The sequence below is a fragment of the Opisthocomus hoazin genome, chromosome 16 (assembly GCF_030867145.1).
Source record: "Opisthocomus hoazin isolate bOpiHoa1 chromosome 16, bOpiHoa1.hap1, whole genome shotgun sequence".
NCBI lineage: Eukaryota > Metazoa > Chordata > Aves > Opisthocomiformes > Opisthocomidae > Opisthocomus > Opisthocomus hoazin.
Window position 1 is genome coordinate 20,282,653 of NC_134429.1, and position 17,569 is coordinate 20,300,221.

The 17,569-nt window shown below is 38.5% G+C and overlaps 1 protein-coding gene across 6 annotated transcripts in view; it reads left to right on the top strand.

Moving 5' to 3' along the window:
• The window catches only part of PLCH2 (phospholipase C eta 2), a 111,166-nt gene that overhangs the window by 80,236 nt on the left and 13,361 nt on the right, over positions 1 to 17,569 (top strand). For all 6 annotated transcript variants that reach the window (XM_075437186.1, XM_075437180.1, XM_075437182.1 and 3 more), the window contains 14 exons: positions 1,817 to 2,020; positions 3,131 to 3,251; positions 4,327 to 4,498; positions 4,774 to 4,881; positions 7,393 to 7,551; positions 9,437 to 9,529; positions 9,992 to 10,092; positions 11,049 to 11,146; positions 11,973 to 12,155; positions 12,608 to 12,715; positions 12,899 to 13,023; positions 14,105 to 14,189; positions 14,720 to 14,866; positions 15,902 to 15,981. In XM_075437186.1, the coding sequence (XP_075293301.1) occupies positions 1,817 to 2,020; positions 3,131 to 3,251; positions 4,327 to 4,498; positions 4,774 to 4,881; positions 7,393 to 7,551; positions 9,437 to 9,529; positions 9,992 to 10,092; positions 11,049 to 11,146; positions 11,973 to 12,155; positions 12,608 to 12,715; positions 12,899 to 13,023; positions 14,105 to 14,189; positions 14,720 to 14,866; positions 15,902 to 15,981 (1,784 nt within the window). The remainder of the gene's footprint in view (positions 1 to 1,816; positions 2,021 to 3,130; positions 3,252 to 4,326; positions 4,499 to 4,773; positions 4,882 to 7,392; positions 7,552 to 9,436; positions 9,530 to 9,991; positions 10,093 to 11,048; positions 11,147 to 11,972; positions 12,156 to 12,607; positions 12,716 to 12,898; positions 13,024 to 14,104; positions 14,190 to 14,719; positions 14,867 to 15,901; positions 15,982 to 17,569) is intronic.

The window sequence follows — 17,569 nt, forward strand, 5'->3', positions numbered from 1 at the left end:
ACCTTCCTCTGTTGATCAAAATAAAGCACTGTGTCAGTACACTTTTCCTGAGTGTGTAAATACTGGAGGTCTCTGGTACACACTGCCGACAGTATCTTGATTCATTCATGTTTCTTTATCTTAAAGCTGATAGGTCCAGTTAGTGTGAACTCCTGATAACAATTTGATATTATATTTTAACAAGTGCTTAAACAATAGTGTTGTATCGGAGGCTACCCGAACAGTGGTGTGTGGAATTAATCTTGTAGCAGCAGATTGGTTTGTAGTAAGAGGAAATGAGTAACCTGCCAAGAATTGTTAGCTGTATCTGTGCTGACATACACTGCGCCCTAGCAATTTTTCATGGTGTCTGCTCTGACTTGGTTAGTCTTTTCACTCTAGCTGTGTTACTGGTTTGCTGTGTGTCTTGAGACACAAATATTAGGCTAGAATTAAGTTCCTTAGCATCGTTTCCGAGTCTATTGTTCAAAAAGTTTTGGCTGCCATTTGTACTTATCAGCTCTTCTCTTTTAGTAAAACTTTCATCAACACAAAATGTAAAGCCTATAAGAACCATCATAAAGGTGACATTTTATCTTAAATTCTCTTCAAGCTCAACTTCTCTGTGCTCTGTAGACTGGTATTCTGAGACTGGTTTTGAGGACTGTAGTTATTTCACCTTGTGTAGCTTTAGTGAAACAAAGCACCAGTCTGTCACAGTCAGAGAAAATGCATAAAGACCTTTAGAAGTTTGACAGGATTTTTATACAGGCACTGTTTTATTTATAGAATAATGAGTGAGATGTCAGGAGAATTAAAATTCTTGAAGCAGAAACCTTTTGAGTAAAGGCATCATCACTGTCAGCAGCTGTTAAAGCTAGGATGCGAATGGAAATCTTAGCCTTTCATTGGTGGTGAATGAAAAGAATTTTGGGGAGACTTGAAATGGAAGTTACGGTTTTAATGTTAGTCTGTCTTGTGAAAAAGTCTGTATATATGTGCGCAAATGTATACTGGTGATCCGAAAGCAGCAATTTCATACAAAGATAAAAAACATAACTTGCTAAAAATTTGCTTCTGAACAAGAGTAATGATTGCAGTTCAGCAATTGTCCAGGCGATGTTGTCTGCATGATTTGCAAGCATCCCACTATTTCGGAAAATAAATTCTTCTGGTAGCATCATTGAAGGTACTACAGATAATTGATTTTTCGGTGTCAAGTCTGGAGTGAGCTTCAGTCTCATAAAGTGACAGTACTGCAATACTGCAGATCTCTCCCATCCACATGCGTGTTTGTGCATGCCGTGTCATATCAAAATTAGAGACTGTTGCTTGTACAAGCCAATGTGTGTTGACATTCTTCTCGTATTTTCAGGAGAAACAGAGAGGAAAGTATCTCCCTTGCTTCACATTGTGTTGGGCCACTAGAAACTGTTTCTAGGCAGTACAACGCCATATCTTTCAACGCATTTCACTGAGGAACCATGCCAGAATATGACCAGATTTCTGGAGGCTTTTATACGCCATGTGACTTAATGTCCCAGCAGAGTCTTCTGACTAAAATTATAAGCCTAAAATGTCAGGTTTAGATTAAATGGACATCTTTTTTCAGGAAAGGCAGAGCAGAGAAATGTACAAAGCAAATAGAAATTTCTTGAAAGGAATATCACAATTGGTCATTGTGACGGTTGGGATGTAGTGATGCTATTTGTTTATTTATCTTACATGTTCATGAATGTGTTGGTGAATGTAGGGATGCATTTTTAGGCTGGTTTTAGGAAGGCTACAGCAACAACAAGGAGAGAACTGTATTATTTATAGTATTGTTTGTTTACAGGTTTCACCAATTACATGCGGAGTCCATCAGGGGACATATTCAACCCAGAACACTACCAAGTGAATCAGGACATGAGTTATCCTTTGAGTCACTATTTCATTACCTCTTCACATAATACCTACCTCATGGGAGATCAGCTGATGTCCCAGTCTAGGGTGGACATGTATGCATGGGTGCTACAATCTGGCTGTCGTTGCGTTGAAGGTAAAGATCGAAAAGGAATCATCAGTGGGCTCCATAGTTTTGTTTCTCCTCTGTAAAGGAGGACTCATGACTTCTGCAGAAGACATGATAACTGGGTAGAGGAAAAAGCCTAGCAAAATGGTGTCTTCCCTCCATAAAGAACAACAAATTAATGTTGTTATATAATGGACAAGTTTTCTTGAGCGTGGAAATATGGCAGGTATTTGAAGAGTAGTGTCGCTGGTACTGAGGAAAAAAATTGAAAAATATTTTTATAGAGAGGATATTAACATTCAGTAGAATATTCTGGTGTATATGCTTTCTAGCCAAGTGTATGACAATCTGGTAACTATGGCAGAGTTCCTGCTCCATGTAAGAGGGATAACATGGATACACGTAAAAGGAAGAGCTTCTGGTAAGGGAAGTAGGGTTCTATTACATGAAATGTTGACAGTCTCTGCAGTGACCAGGAAGCCTTTATGTGAAATCTCTTCTGATGTTTGTAGTGCCCTTCTGAGACAGTACCTGTTTCATAATCATCTTTAATATTCTGACCATCAAAGTGTTTTCACAATTTTTCAGAAGGCCAGTATTATTGTTTGCTCAGGTTAGGTTGTGGTCATGCCCATTGGGTGCTTCAGAGGAGTAAAACATTTCATGGAAATATGATTGTAAACAAGTGTAAGGTTAGGCAGAATCCAAGGAGGGCTGGAGATGCCTAGGTCTTGGCTTTGCTTGTGGTATGAGAAGCTTGGCTAAGAGTCTCTGCTTTCCTTTTCAGGTTCAGCAGTAGCATAATGCAAGTAACGCTATGCTATGTCGACTCTCTTCCTGTCGTAATACTCCTCAGCACTTATTAAAAGGAGATCTTTTTTGCTTGGGCTTTCTCAGACAATGAGAACAGTCACCTGTACACAGTAGAATGTCAAGGCCAGGAGGTTTCTTCAGAGGAAGGACGTTCAGCGCAGTGAGGAGGGAGATGCAGATGAAGGGTGGGAAAGAACCTTTGCCCTGCTTTGCTGGGTACATGTCTGGCTGGGCTGCTGAAGGGAGCTGCAGGGTCTCAGTGTTCCACAGATGGTGGCCCCAGATGTTACCTGTCTGATGGGTGTCGTTGTTTCTGTTCTACAGTTGACTGCTGGGATGGGCCAGACGGTGAACCAATTGTCCACCATGGATACACTTTGACTTCCAAAATTCTCTTCAAAGATGTGATTGAAACTATCAACAAATATGCCTTTATCAAAAATGAGTATGTATACAGTCTGCCAACCTTTGAGTCTCAGGGATATGAACTGGAGTGTTTCCTGGCATCCTTGTAAAGACAGTTAGTGAAAATCTAACCTGTTTCTGCATACGCCAGAATTCTGAGTTGTTTTCTGTGCGGAGAAAGCCTTCAAAAGAAATAACGAGGCCAAGCCAGGAATTTAACTATAGTCATCAATTTGGAAAGTTTTGTCCTGCAGGCATTGTCTGGCTGAAAGCCTCGTTTTTCCTGATGAGGAGCTAATGAGGGCCAGATGTCAGGATAGACATCTTTTTATTCTTCATTATTTTTTAATTAATGAATGAATGCCTCATAATTCAGCCCTAAAAAAATGCACTGTATACTGGCTTTTGTGCACATCCTAAAAATGCATCATCTCTAAACAGAAATCCTTCCTCGGTGTGCTTTTATATGGCACTAGCCACACTGAAATTGATGTTTCACAAGTCTTATCTTCATGCCTTTCAAACAACCAGGCATCGTTATTTCCTGGCCTCAGCCTGGAGAATCTGCAATAAATGACAGCAATAAAACTAAATCTAGAAATAATACTTAAGTGTCTTTGTAGAAGAGGTTTTATCTGCAGACTTGTTTGTATGACTGTTCCATTGCTAGCTAGAAAAATTTTCATGGAGGAACTAACACAACAGGTTTATCACTGGGAGAGTCAGAGTACAAAAGGGCTGAAGCACCGGCTGGAGAGCAGAGCTGAGGCACTGGCTATGTAGGTTTTGCTTATGAATGGCTGGCTAGAATCTCTTTGGTAGGAAGCGGAGGTCAGGACTGGGTAGTGTAGGAAGGTGAAAAGTGTGCTCTGGAAAAAGGCATCACATCAGATTGCAGAAGTTTAATTATCCTGTGGCTGTCAAAAATGGACCATTCAGTTTGGAGTGAGTAGTGGAGTGTCAGTCCTGTGCCCACGCTGATTTATCTGACCCCTGTGGATTTCACTGATGGTGATGCCTGTTACAGGAATTGCTCAGACAGTGATAATCCTTATCCTCTTTATACTATAAAAGCTAAATTTGCAGTTCATAATACTTGCTTATGTCTCTGCCAGGTACCCTGTTATCTTGTCAATTGAGAACCATTGCAGTGTCATTCAGCAGAAGAAGATGGCTCAGTATCTTACAGAAATTCTGGGAGACAAACTTGATCTGTCTTCTCTGCACAATGATGATTCTAGCAAGCTCCCTTCACCAGCAAGTCTTAAAGGAAAGATACTGGTTAAGGTAAAAACCTGCTTTGTTTGTTCCATCCCTCATTTTGTTTGTGATGATTATGATTCCTGCCTGGTTATCACTTATACCCTAACTTAAATAATTTTACAAAAAGCAGTCTTTAAGAGCCTGGTACTTAAGGTTCTGAACAAATGTCTTCTCAATCAATAAGAACCTGGTTGCGTGTTTTGAATAATTATTCTTTTTTTTCTTTTCTGTTATTTTTTTTAATGTGTGGTAGCAAGAGCAGCATGCTAACCTGCCTGTGTAATCGCTTGATTTTCTAGGGGAAGAAACTTCCAGCCAACATCAGTGATGATGCAGAGGAAGGTGAAGTTTCTGATGAGGACAGTGCTGATGAGATTGATGATGACTGTAAACTAATGAATGGAGATGTAAGTTAAGTGACCATTTCAATGTAAATGTACGTTACCTTTTCCCAGACCAGTGAGAAGAAACCTTGTGTGAGTTCTCTGGAATATGGATGTGGTCTAACCTTTGGGATTCATCGCAGGTCTCTTATGTTCTAAACCTTCACAGGAATAAGTTTGACGAAAGCGCCTGTGAGGCAGCACCAGTTCTAGTGGTTATGTTTAAAGTTTGGAATTTTGTGTCTTGTAATATTTTAAATAGTAATATATCATGATTCCTTATTGCATCATAGTGTTCTTCCCCTCAAATGCAAAAAGGAATAGAAAAAAATTCTACTTATGTCAAATTGCGGTCATTGTTACAGAGCATCTCTTTGGTTTGCTGAATGCTGGGTTTAGTTGATTTTTTACTGTAAGGAGGTGTTAAAAAGGGAAAATATTTTAATCTTTGCTTGCTTCGATCAGAAAATCCCTTATTTCTTCATCCTTTTTAAAAGTTAATTTTTTTTGTCACTTTAATCTTCTGGCAAGTAACATTGCATCTTATACAAATAATATAAAATACAGCCAAACTGTTTAATAACATAAACTAGATTGCCTTGGAGAGAGATTGCATTTTCAGTCCTCTCCGCCTCAGGCTATTTCCTCATTTTGTATTACGGATTTGATCCTTTTCACCTAAAACCGAAACTTCTTTATGAATAAGTCTACCAAAGGGGAAAAATAATTTGTTTTTTTAAAATTATTATGTTTTAGCATATCACTTTTCAATATTTCAAAGACAACATCTGTGATGTTTTTTGATGCTTTCTTGTTACATGTTCCATCGTTTCAAGCTGGAAGCAATTGTACAGCCAGTGGTGATACAGTTCAGTCCAGCAGGCTTTCCACCTGTGTAAGATCAGGCCTGGTATCAGGGCATGACCATTCTGAACAGGGAGAAAACGAGTTGAAAGCCAAACCAAAAGCTTTTACAACCCACTTAGGGGCTACCCGTGTAGTTGACTGTACAGGGAATCTAGAACTACGCAAACAGAATAAAAAGAGAATTGGGCATTTCTTGACTTTGAAACTTCACTGTGATCAACAAAGTTCACTCGGCTTGTTTTCCTGCGTTTTGTGGTTCTTTCGTCTGTATCCCATGCATGGCAGACTGTTCCTAACATCCAGAGGAAACAATGCAGGTGATTTGACAACCCTGCTGAAATCAGGGGCACTGTGGTACTTAAGATCCTGATTTTGCAAGTTTTCCAGATGATTTCTAGACTTCAAGATGGTTTGTTTCGAGAGGATCCTAATCCAGATGCTTGAACAAGCGGAAATGTTAGCAGGTCTCTCCTTCCTAGAAATTACTTTTGCCATGATTCTTTTCAACATAGCCCACGCATATGCTATTTATAAAGAGATGTCAAATAATGTTGATTTTTCTTCTATTAAATGGATGGAGAAATTAATGCCAGTAAGAAAAGTGTCATCTTTCATAATAAAATTAGGTAGTAACATGTTATGGCTGGGTGTATTATTCTCACTAAAGGCTCAGCAGGCGTTGCTTTGCTGACCTCATTGTCTGTGTTACTAGCAGTTCACTTTGCTGTGAGGTTTACTGATGCTTTAGATCTAAGATTTGCTACATCTGGTTTGCTTTCCAAGCCAAATTTTGAAATACTCAGAAAATCATAGCTTGTTTCATGACAAATTTAACTGGGAATTCTTAAGGCCTATTGAGAAAGCACAATCTGCCACCTCTTAAAAGACCAAGGGTTGTGAGTTTATGCCTCATGGATAAAAAAAAGCTCTGGATTGCTGTTTTTGTTTCCCTCTGTTCCTGACTCGGGCTGTGATGTACACAGAAGGAGGGAACAGGAATTCTCCTATATTTTGCCCTTGACCTGCTGAAATCAAGATTCTAAAGCTTCTCCCATTTGATCCCATCGAATCTTGCATCAGTTGTAGCTGCAGAGTCAACCCTGACATAGCATATGACTGCTGCCCATCAACCCCAAGGTGTGAGAGAAATACTGTATACTCAGAGTTGTCACACGTATCCATTACTGTTAAATTTCCATGAAGAATGGCCTATTGGACAGCACAGTGGAATAGATCAGGGTTCTTACTAAACGTGTACTACAAAGCATAGCATACATTAATCTGGGTGAATATGAGGAGTCATCTCAGTAACAAGTATTTCTATGTTAGCACGTCCTTGGCTTGTAACAAATGTGACATCTGAATAGCTCTGCTAACAGCCAGTCTTGGTTTAATTAGAACTTGGTTTTAATTAGTTTTACTCTCTCATCACTTCAGACAATCTGTTTACACTTTAGATCTAACATCTACTTCAGGGCCTCATATGCTTCCATACTTCGCATGAAGTCTGACACTGAGCTGCAGGTAACTGCTTTGCATTATGCAGATCAAGAACCTCTTTTTTTTTTTTGTTCTTGCACATAACATTTTAGTTTGCGTTAATGCTGGCTGGAAGTACTAAGACTTTTTTCATCACTACCTAGTTTAATGATTCTGTTTTGTTTGTAGGCATCTACTAATAGGAAGAGAGTGGAGAATATAGCAAAGAAAAAACTTGACTCACTGATAAAAGAATCCAAAATCCGTGACTGTGAAGATCCAAACAATTTTACAGTTACCGCTCTACCATCATCAGGAAAGGCTGGTCTAAAATCAGATAGTAAGAAGGTGAACATGTTTTATTGTACTTCACTTACCCCTAGACCTGATTGTTGTTTTGTTTGTCTCTGTAGCTACATAGTACTATTATTTCATAACAGTAATGCTTGTTCTTTCAAAGGTGCATGTCTAAAGTTTGGCTTTTAAATCTGTTTTGAGACTCCCCAATAAAGATAGCTCACTTTACTTGAGGTGTCTGCAGCTATCACAGTACTAATGAAACTAAAGAATGCTCAGCACTTCCCTTAAAACAAGATAGCGTGAGTCACACGATGAATTTTGTGGAGTCTATTTGCAATAAAGTCCCCGTCTTCTGTCTAGGGTAACTAGGGTAGTACAACTCAAGAATAACCAGACAGCCAAAACATTCACCTGGGACGTGGGAGATCCAGCTTCATGGCCCTAGTCAGACTTAGGTGGAACTGGGATTTGGAGGTTATGTTTTCCATACTTGGATGACTGCCCTGACCACCACATATTTGGCTATTTCATTATATAAGAAAACATCTTCCCTTCTTCTGTAATATTTTCTATAATATTTTTTGTCATGACATCTTATTAATACCTCATGTTGCTTATATAAAAGCTATATTAAAGGAAGAATACTTTTCACATTTATGTCCATTTAGTAGAAACTTCTTTTGAGTTTGCTGATAATGAGATTTTAATTTTAGCTGGTTTTATGATTCACACAATGCAGAGGGATAGTCTGTTATTGCAGACAAATAATGAAATATGGCATTCTTTCATAATATAAACTGAAATGCTAGCCATCTCTTTCTCCAAAGTCCAATGACTTTCTCCAGTCACTTCAGAGAAGGAGGTGTTTAGCATTTCCATTTGTTGTGTTTTATTAGCTTACTGAATTAATCATATATTATTGACTTCAGGTTCATAGCTGAATTCATTCAATTAACAATGATGCCAGGTGAACATCACTGTCAGATACGCAAAGCTTTTTTTTCTTGCTCACACAGCAATTGGAGCATGAAATGTACATGTGAAATGACTTTTCAACAGGAATAATTTTATTTTCCATTATAAAAAGTGCATATGAAAGTTGGGCTTTTTTCCTTCGTTCTCTGTGTTCTATGCATTTACCCTTGTAGTTTAATTTTATACTAATGCTTATCTATAAAAATGTACTCAGCCCACAGACTCCGCTTCATGAACTTGAGGCATTGTCATTTTAGAATTTGTAATAAGCCACAAAATGCTTAGGAAGATTGTTGCATGCAAATGAAAAACATTGGAGATCTGCCAGTAATAAGCAGCTGTACTAACTAGGGATTAAAACTAGATAAGAACTAAAAATCAGCTTCCGAAAACTTTCTATGGCATGAGTTTTGTATGTACTTTTAAGCCTAATGATTTACATAATATATCAGACAATTATTCTTGTAAGATCTACTACAAGGCCAAGACTTCAAGAATCCTTCCGCAGAGGTGTTAACCAGGGTAGTCTGTGTTCTATTAGTCTAGGAAACAATGACACTGTAAGGTCATATTAAAAAACAGTGGCACCAATGAAGTATATACATTTTTAGGGATTACAAGAATTTTGTTTCTTTGTTACCATGGAGTATTCTAGTAGAACTGTGTAACTGGCAGAAAAAAGTCCTGTTAAAGTATGCTTTTCAAATATTAAACTACAAACCAGTCTGGTGTCAATGAATGTACGTGGTATGGGGGGATTCAAACTTTGCCTGGATGAAAATAAAACTGGAGTTAGGTGTTTGTGTGATCTCTGTCTGCTCTGAAAGTTCCCATGGACAAAAATGATGGCAATTATTAGGGAGGATTGCTTCCCAAACTACTTCTGATGATGTTCAAATATGCTGTCTGTAGCACTCGTTTGGTCTGCTACATTATTCTTTCTGTTTGGCTGCTTTAGAATAAACTTGAGGATGATGTGGAATCTGGGGAAGACTTCAGTACCAATAAAAGGCACAGCCGGTCATTGATGGGCAGCTTTTCTAAACGCAAGGTGAGCCACTCGCTAGGTTAGGTCTACACTGGGTATTCTTGGATAGGTTTTTTCATTGTGCACAGTGGTGGGGAGGAATATCATAATTGCATTTTCTGGCAGAGGCTTGCTATCAGGCTGTTCAGTGAATAGATAGGCTGGATAACTGGTTATAATTGTGCGTAACAGTTTCAATTTACACCAAGGTCTAAAAGCATCCAAGATCTAATTGGAAAAGCATAAAAATTAATTTGCACCTTTTATGTGAGGATTTGTGATACCTTTATATAAAGCCTCTGACTTCCAGCTGAGTCTTCCCCATGTGCATGCATATCGTTGTGCAGTACTGAGTATTGCAAAAGCTGTCATTTCCCATTTTCTGTAAGTAACATACTCATTGGCATAACAAAGCAGAATTGTGTCCAGCTGCTCGAACATTGATCAGACGGTTATGATATTGTGGTTTATTTCCTTGTGGCACAGAAAAAAGGAAGCAAATTGAAAAAGGCAACAAGTCTGGAAGAGGGTGAAGATGATTCGGATTCTCAAGGAAATTTAGCCAGGAGCTCTGTACATTACAGCAGGTTTGTTAACAAGTGATTTGGCATTTTGTTTCTAAAAAAGATACCTACATAAATGTGCCCACTAAATAGATATGCTTCAGGTCTAGAAGCCAATTTGTTGAAGGCTGCAGGCACGTGACAGGAATGATGTAAGGGTAGATCCGATGTCTGCCACAAGGTCATCTGAATGATCTCTTGGTGCCATTCCGACTAATTAGCAAAGCGCAGTGGACCTTGTATATGTATTTAACTCTTACCATCTCATCCAGCTGATATATAGGCCAATTTACTGGTGGCCCAGTGAATCCATTAAAGTGGATTTGCAGTGTATCAGGTCCCCAGCTGATTTTTTAAATTATTTTATAATTTGTGAGATGATATTGCATCAACATTCAGGTGATGATTTTGATTTTTCTTTTGAAATTGCCTCTTCAAAAATCCTGTCATCAAAGATCCTTTGCAGAATGGTTGCTTAAGCTTCAGGCTTCAAAAGAAAGAAATCAGATCAAGCAGTTCTTTAGGGTACTTTGGAGCTTTCTTTGGGAGGTTAGTAGATATGCTGTTAGTGATAACCTGAAGCAAATGAGGAAGATCAGAGCATTACTTTCATACTGTTTCTTTGGGATTTAAAAAGTTTTTTTGTTAGAACTTTACTTGGGAAGTAAATATATATGTGAATAGATATTCCAACCCTTGGCCAAAGCAACTTAGAGTCCTCCCCACCAGATCTTACTAGGTGAATACATATGTCTGCCATTAACATGTAAGAACAGGACTGACTTGTTCTGTAGATTTCATGCCGTTGGTTCTACAACTTCTGTGCTTTGACAGTGAAGCCGTATGTGGTATAAAACTACTAAATACCTCCTTGGTGGAAGAAAACTTTCTTATATTTCTTTACTCTGATTTATTTTTAAATATGAAAGATGAATTTTACCCCTTAATTAATGGGAATTTAATTTGTTTTCTCTTTCCAGGATAAACCGACAGAAGAAAACAATGAAGCTGTCCAGGGCACTCTCTGACCTGGTGAAATACACAAAGTCTGTTGGCACCCACGATGTTGAAACTGAAAGTAGGTTGAACTAAAAGTCTGCTGAAAATAATTGCTATACAAAGAAATTCAAAGGTTCATGTTCTTACACAGCTTCTTATTAAAAGCTGGTTTTATGTTTGTTTCTTCCCCACCCTGAAAAGATTTTAACAGAAGAGCTGCACACAATAAAGCTATACTATTTTGAAGTAGCCGACTACTTGCCATTCAGAATCCACAAAGTGAGTCTAGAATTGTGTGACAGCTTCCGTAAAGGAGAAAAAGTTACTACAGGTAGTATGTAGTACACATGTAGTCTTTTACTAGCTTGTATAAAAGCTGCTGCATGACACTTACATCCTGGAAAATAACAGAGGACTGAGTTATGCTCTTGGGCAGAATGGTCTGAAGAGCATTTCAAGCTTAAAGTTTAAATTTTTAAGTCAAATCTGATGAAATATCAGTATTAAATTTCTAGAATATTTCAGTCCTCTTTCTAAGTTTTCCACATTTTAATTTGACAGGAATCAAGTTTAAGTTAAAAGTGTCAGAAAGAGAGAATTGCTTGCCAGAAAACATACTTTCCTTGGGTAAATTACAGAAATAGTAGAGAATTTTTTTAAAAATTCTTAATGAAGATTCAGGTCATTCATTATATTCATCTTCACTTTCCCAACCATAACTCCTCCAATAAGCACAATGATTTTGCTGTAATATAAGAAAAGAGTAGTCCCCTGTGAGTGGGATGTATTAAAATGATGCTTGATAGTTATAAGGAACTAGTGCTAGGTAACTTTGAATGCTCTATCTAGATAATAAATAAATAAATAAGGAGATTACCTCAAATCTCCTCCTCTCTTCTTTGTAGTCTCTTCCAGCTGGCAGGTTTCATCTTTCAGTGAAACAAAAGCCCACCAAATACTGCAGCAAAAGCCAGCACAGTATTTACGTTTCAACCAGCATCAGTTGTCCCGCATCTACCCATCTTCTTATCGTGTGGACTCTAGCAACTATAATCCCCAGCCCTTCTGGAATGCTGGCTGCCAACTTGGTGAGCAGAAAGAAAACTTGTTCATTTTTGTTTTATTTTGGGAGGGATGTTTTAACAGGATCTCCAGAACCACCCCTTAAAATACTGTGAGTTCTCTGCTCATCCAACTTTACTGACAATTGAGTCCTCCTTGTTACTGTCTATGTTATTACCTAGATAGATTACCTCAAACACGTGTCTTACATGCAAGTAGTTGTCTGACAAAAGGAAATAAATGAACTTCTAAAATGCAGAAGGACTTCAGAGTTCAGACTCTGTTGGAGAGCTTCTCTCCTTGAAGCTGTGATATATGTTGTATAAGAGAAATCTTTTTCATAAGATATTTGAAGTTTTGCATCCAAGAAGTCAAGTATGAAAATGTATTTAGGTGTCCTTCCTTTAACTTGGTTCTACAAGTATGTTGTTAATGCACTCAGTAAGTGATATCACTTTTTTTTTGGTTTTGTTAATAGTTGCACTTAACTATCAGTCAGAGGGGAGAATGCTGCAACTGAACCGGGCCAAATTTAGTGCCAATGGGAATTGTGGCTATGTCCTCAAACCAAGCTGCATGTGTCAAGGTAAGAAAAACAAACGAAATAAGTGGATCACTTAATTGCATGAGAAGAGTGGGTGTAGATTCTTATTGTAGTTTGTTTAAAAATGCATTTCTGATGCTAGAAGCAAATAAGCCAGAAGGTATCTGTAACTAGAGTAATCCCCAAAATTGCACTTTCACCTTATGTGACTTATCATTCTTACAGGTGTCTTTAATCCAAATTCTGAAGATCCACTGCCTGGTCAATTGAAGAAACAGCTGGTTCTAAGAATTATCAGTGGTCAACAACTCCCCAAACCACGTGATTCCATGTTGGGAGACAGAGGAGAGGTATGGGACAGTTGGTGATTGTTCTTGTATATTGGAGAAGGTTTATTTCCATATTGGCTGGGCTAAGGATGAGGATTTCACTTCCTGCATTTATCTGTCAGGAGACATAGAACATCAATAAATGAGGTTGTTAACATCCTCGATCTTTAGGTGGTTTTCTTCACTTCTAAGCATTGCAGCAATGGAATGTTTTTTCTCCAATTGTCAATACAGTGCTGCCTGGAGAAGCAAAAACGGGCTAATAAGCTCATCACGATGAGTTTCTACTCACAATAGTACTCTAAAGTATCGGCCTTCCTCCAAAATACCCTTGCAAACAGAGCCAAGACAGTCTGTGTCTTAAAAAAAATACATCTAGAAAATTGCTGAGCTTGTCAGGCAAGGCAAGCAGAGTTACTCGGGAGTCCTTCCCTCTGCTTGCATGAATCTGCTCCCGGTCTTCCATATAGCATAGTGTTATTGTTACATGTTTTCTTTCTGTCCTTCATTTTGGCTTTTGTTGTGTAATTAGAGCAACCTTCTACAAGACATGCTTCAGTTTTTCAAGTTTACGTTCTAAGCAGACTTTCTTCTAGAAATGTAAGATACTAATAGGAGGTGTTTGCCAATTGGCCAGAGGCTGAACTTGTATCTCCCATTTGTTTTGACCATTGCCTTGTCCATTGTGCCATGATGATTTTATAGACAATGAGACTTTTAACAGATGATTGTTGTTGGGATTGTTTTAATATTGTTGCTTTAGAATGTACTTCTCATACATGTCTGTTTTGAATGTATTTTAAAGCTTTTACTCAAATATCCACTAAATTAGAAAGCATTCATACGAAGAGCAGAATTTAAAGTTCATTTGAGAACAGAGAAACAGAATAGACCAGAGAAATGATCACAAATGCATACAACATGATAATTCAAAGTTATGCTTTTAGGTGATTTAGCTAGAGATGTTTCATCAGCATAATAATCCATTACAGAAAGTCTCAGGACCAATAATTATTACAACAATAACATACAATGCCCACATTCTAAAAGCTATGTGCTTGAATTTCATCTTTGTCACTCTTTGTTACTTTCTGTTTTCCAGATCATAGATCCATTTGTTGAAGTTGAAGTTATAGGCTTACCTGTTGACTGCTTCAAAGAACAAACTAGAGTAGTCGATGATAATGGTAAGATTGTGTGGGGTTTAGGGTTTTTGATGGCTGAAACATCCTCTTTCAGGCAGGTTTTGTTCATAAAGATACAAGTAGATGAAATTTGGTACCTATTAGGGCAAAGCACTGAAAAAATTGATTTAAGCATTCTTGATGTTAATCAGACTTGGGTCTTGAATTTTTCGACTGAGTTGGTATAATGTTGTGAAGGTGTTAGTGTACAACAAGTCATTTGTCTGACTTCTCATTGTGTGTGAGAGGGGGATATTTGGAGCTTGCTGTGGTCAAAAGACAGGCAGGTTGTGCAAACACCTGCTGAAAGCAGGGCCAACTTTAAGTAAGATCCAACTATGTTTCTTGCAAATACTTGTGCTGTTGTGTCTCTTGCTGAAGTGAGTGGGAGTACTGGATTTTCCAGCAACAATGATCAAACTATTAGGAAAACTAGAACAACACTGCAGTTTAGACATTCCTTGTGTAGGCAGTCGTCTTTCTTCTTGCATCTTGTGAATGAAATGTCTAAAAGCCGATTCCTTCATTCCGAGGTTTTAACCCAATGTGGGAGGAAACGTTGGTGTTCACAGTACACATGCCAGAGATTGCACTGATTCGATTCCTGGTGTGGGATCACGATCCAATTGGGCGTGATTTCATTGGACAGAGGACAATAGCTTTCAGCAGTATGATGCCAGGTAAGACAGAAAGGGTGAAATCACAAATCAGTTGGCTAGCACTTTTTTCTGTGATCACTGAAGATGCAAATGCTGGATTAATATGTGTGCATGTATCCGCTGCAGAAATTTCTACTTAGAGCAAGAGACCTGGAGTTTGGACCCTGAGTTCTCTGCCTGGGTCCACTACTGACTTACATGATGATGAAGACTAGATCAATTAACTCTATCAGACCAGATTTTCAAAAAATGCATAAGATTGTTAAGCAGGATGGCTAAATACTGTGGACTTGGAAGACTACCATACAGAATCTTTATTCCTGTTACTTCATACTGCTTTTTCTTCCATTTTCTTCACATCAGTTTTTGAAAGACACTAGAGTTTTGGTCATATTACTATCAGTAACAGTTTAATATAGATTTAATATTATTACTATTTTAACAATATAGATGTAATATAAAATAATAATAATTGTAATATAAAATAATGTAAATGTAATATAAAATAATAATAGGTAGTTACCTATTCTAATGATGGGATCCAGGTTATTAAATGCCATTTTCTGTCAGTTTCCTACTTCTGTTTTCAATTCAGTCAGTCTTTCACATCAAAGCTTCTACTGTGTCTGGTTTTCTTTTCTTTCAAAGTAAAGAAAACAGTTTGTGTTTAAGATTGAAAACAAACACCCAGTCTCGATAAAATGAACTTGGTTGAAATGTTTGCAGTATTAGTAATGGACTCTAAGTCCCCAGGAGAGAATGCAGTCAAGTTTAAGTCACGGATTGACAGCAGCAATAATGGACACAGGGAGAAACAGGACATGGCGCTTTTATAAAATAAAAGAGACAAGAAGAAATGGCAGTTAAGTTTGTAAGTGGTGTGACTCTTGGATAACTGAGTGTAGCTAGGTGATGCGGAAGCCTGGATGCTTATTGCAAGGAGAAACTGGGGAAAAAAATGGTTAATTTCTGTGGCTGTCTACAAAAGGAAAATCTCTAGATGCTCTTCCTATCATCTGTCTCAACTCCTTGTCAGCTTTGTTCACTCTGTTTCAGGTTACCGACACGTGTACCTGGAAGGCATAGAAGAGGCATCCATCTTCGTTCACGTGGCTATTAATGACATCTGTGGTAAGGTGAGTGCCTTCAGCGTAATATAATACAGCCTGCATACACAAGCGAACTGACAGGAGTTTGTATCGCACTCGGGAAGCGCACTGGCTGAAGGTCCAGGCTAACGGATTTGTTCAACTGGAGTAAACTTCATCTCTGTGATTGTCCTGGTAGACTGAGATCTTTCTGAATATACATGGAGATAAAGGCAAATCGCAGGGAAAGTTATAAAAAGGGATTCTTGCAGTGCCTTTCTGAGGGAGCCATAGGGGAAAGTTATTTCATTGCAGCACAGACACATTTATATAAATAAGTACGGTCGAATCCAATACAGGGAGTGCTGAACAAAAGGTTATACACCTCAGCCATGAGTGCTTGTTGCCTGCAAAGCTGATTCTATAAAGGCTCTGTCTGCCTGATGCTTTCATGAGGGTTATTTGCTTTGGGGGCTTTGCATGACAACACTTAAAATGCAGAGGAAAGATGATCCTTATAACAGTTGTTGGACTTATTATCACTGCTTACCTGTTATTAAGAGTGTGTTTGCTTCATGTGCAGGAAAAATACAACTGTCTGGGTGCTATATCTAAATTCACATGAATAGCTACAAGCTGAAATTAAAGCCCTAACTTCAGACTTTTCCTAGGCCAGCTCAAAATGAGATAGCTTCTTTCCTCATAGTGCACTGGATTTAGTTACTTCCATGCTATTAATTTCAATGCAATTCAGGTAGCAGAGTATCTTACAGTGCCATGAGAATCTCAAAACCGGTTTATACTCACTCGCAGAGCGGCTGCGCTTTCTGCAGCCGCAGCAGCAGCAGGCTGTCACATCAACGGCGCGGCTGCAGGAGGCGGCATTGAATAGGCCGGGAGTTTGAGTACCTTTTCTTGCGGTGCTGTTCATGTAAAAGGAGTTAAAACAATTCATAAAAAGGAAAGTAGCTTTTTAAACGGCTAGATTTTAATCAAAGCTTTTTTGGGATAAAACAGGGATAACTTCCAGGAAAGCTTCTTTTTGTGTTTGTAGGAAGAAGGGCTGTTTCTGGAATGAATGTCACTTCAGACATTTTAGCTCAGTTCCTGCTTTTTTTATTTGATGTTTAATGCTAAACCTTCAGACAGGTATAGCTTCATCCTGGTACAGTTAGGAGTCTTCCCTGAAACTCGGTGTGATGACGTTATGAATGTGTTTGAATTTCACTCACTTGAGCAAGAGGCTTTCGAAGCTTTAGGTGAAAGAGCAGCAGCTGGTGTTGGGGTGAGCAGAACAGAGCAGGTGAGCAGCGTTTCATTTCAGACTGCAGGACCTGTCACAGGTAAAAGTCTAGCATCCAGGGTGTGGTAGAAATGCCATTTAGTCCCAGGCTTCAGGGAAAGGTGATGGCAGGCTGAACATTTCAATGCTAAAGTCTTTCCTGACTGTATTTTTGAGTTGAAGGGAACTGTACAGGACGTAAGCCATGCCTGTTCTGACTGCAGGTAGGGATGCAATCGTCTCAGTACCCTTACAGACACTTGCTGGATGCATGCATTAGTACTGATTCAAACAACTTTAAATTTTGTCATGAACTGCTTTGGATAGGTTCTTGAATAGTTCTGTCAAACTCTC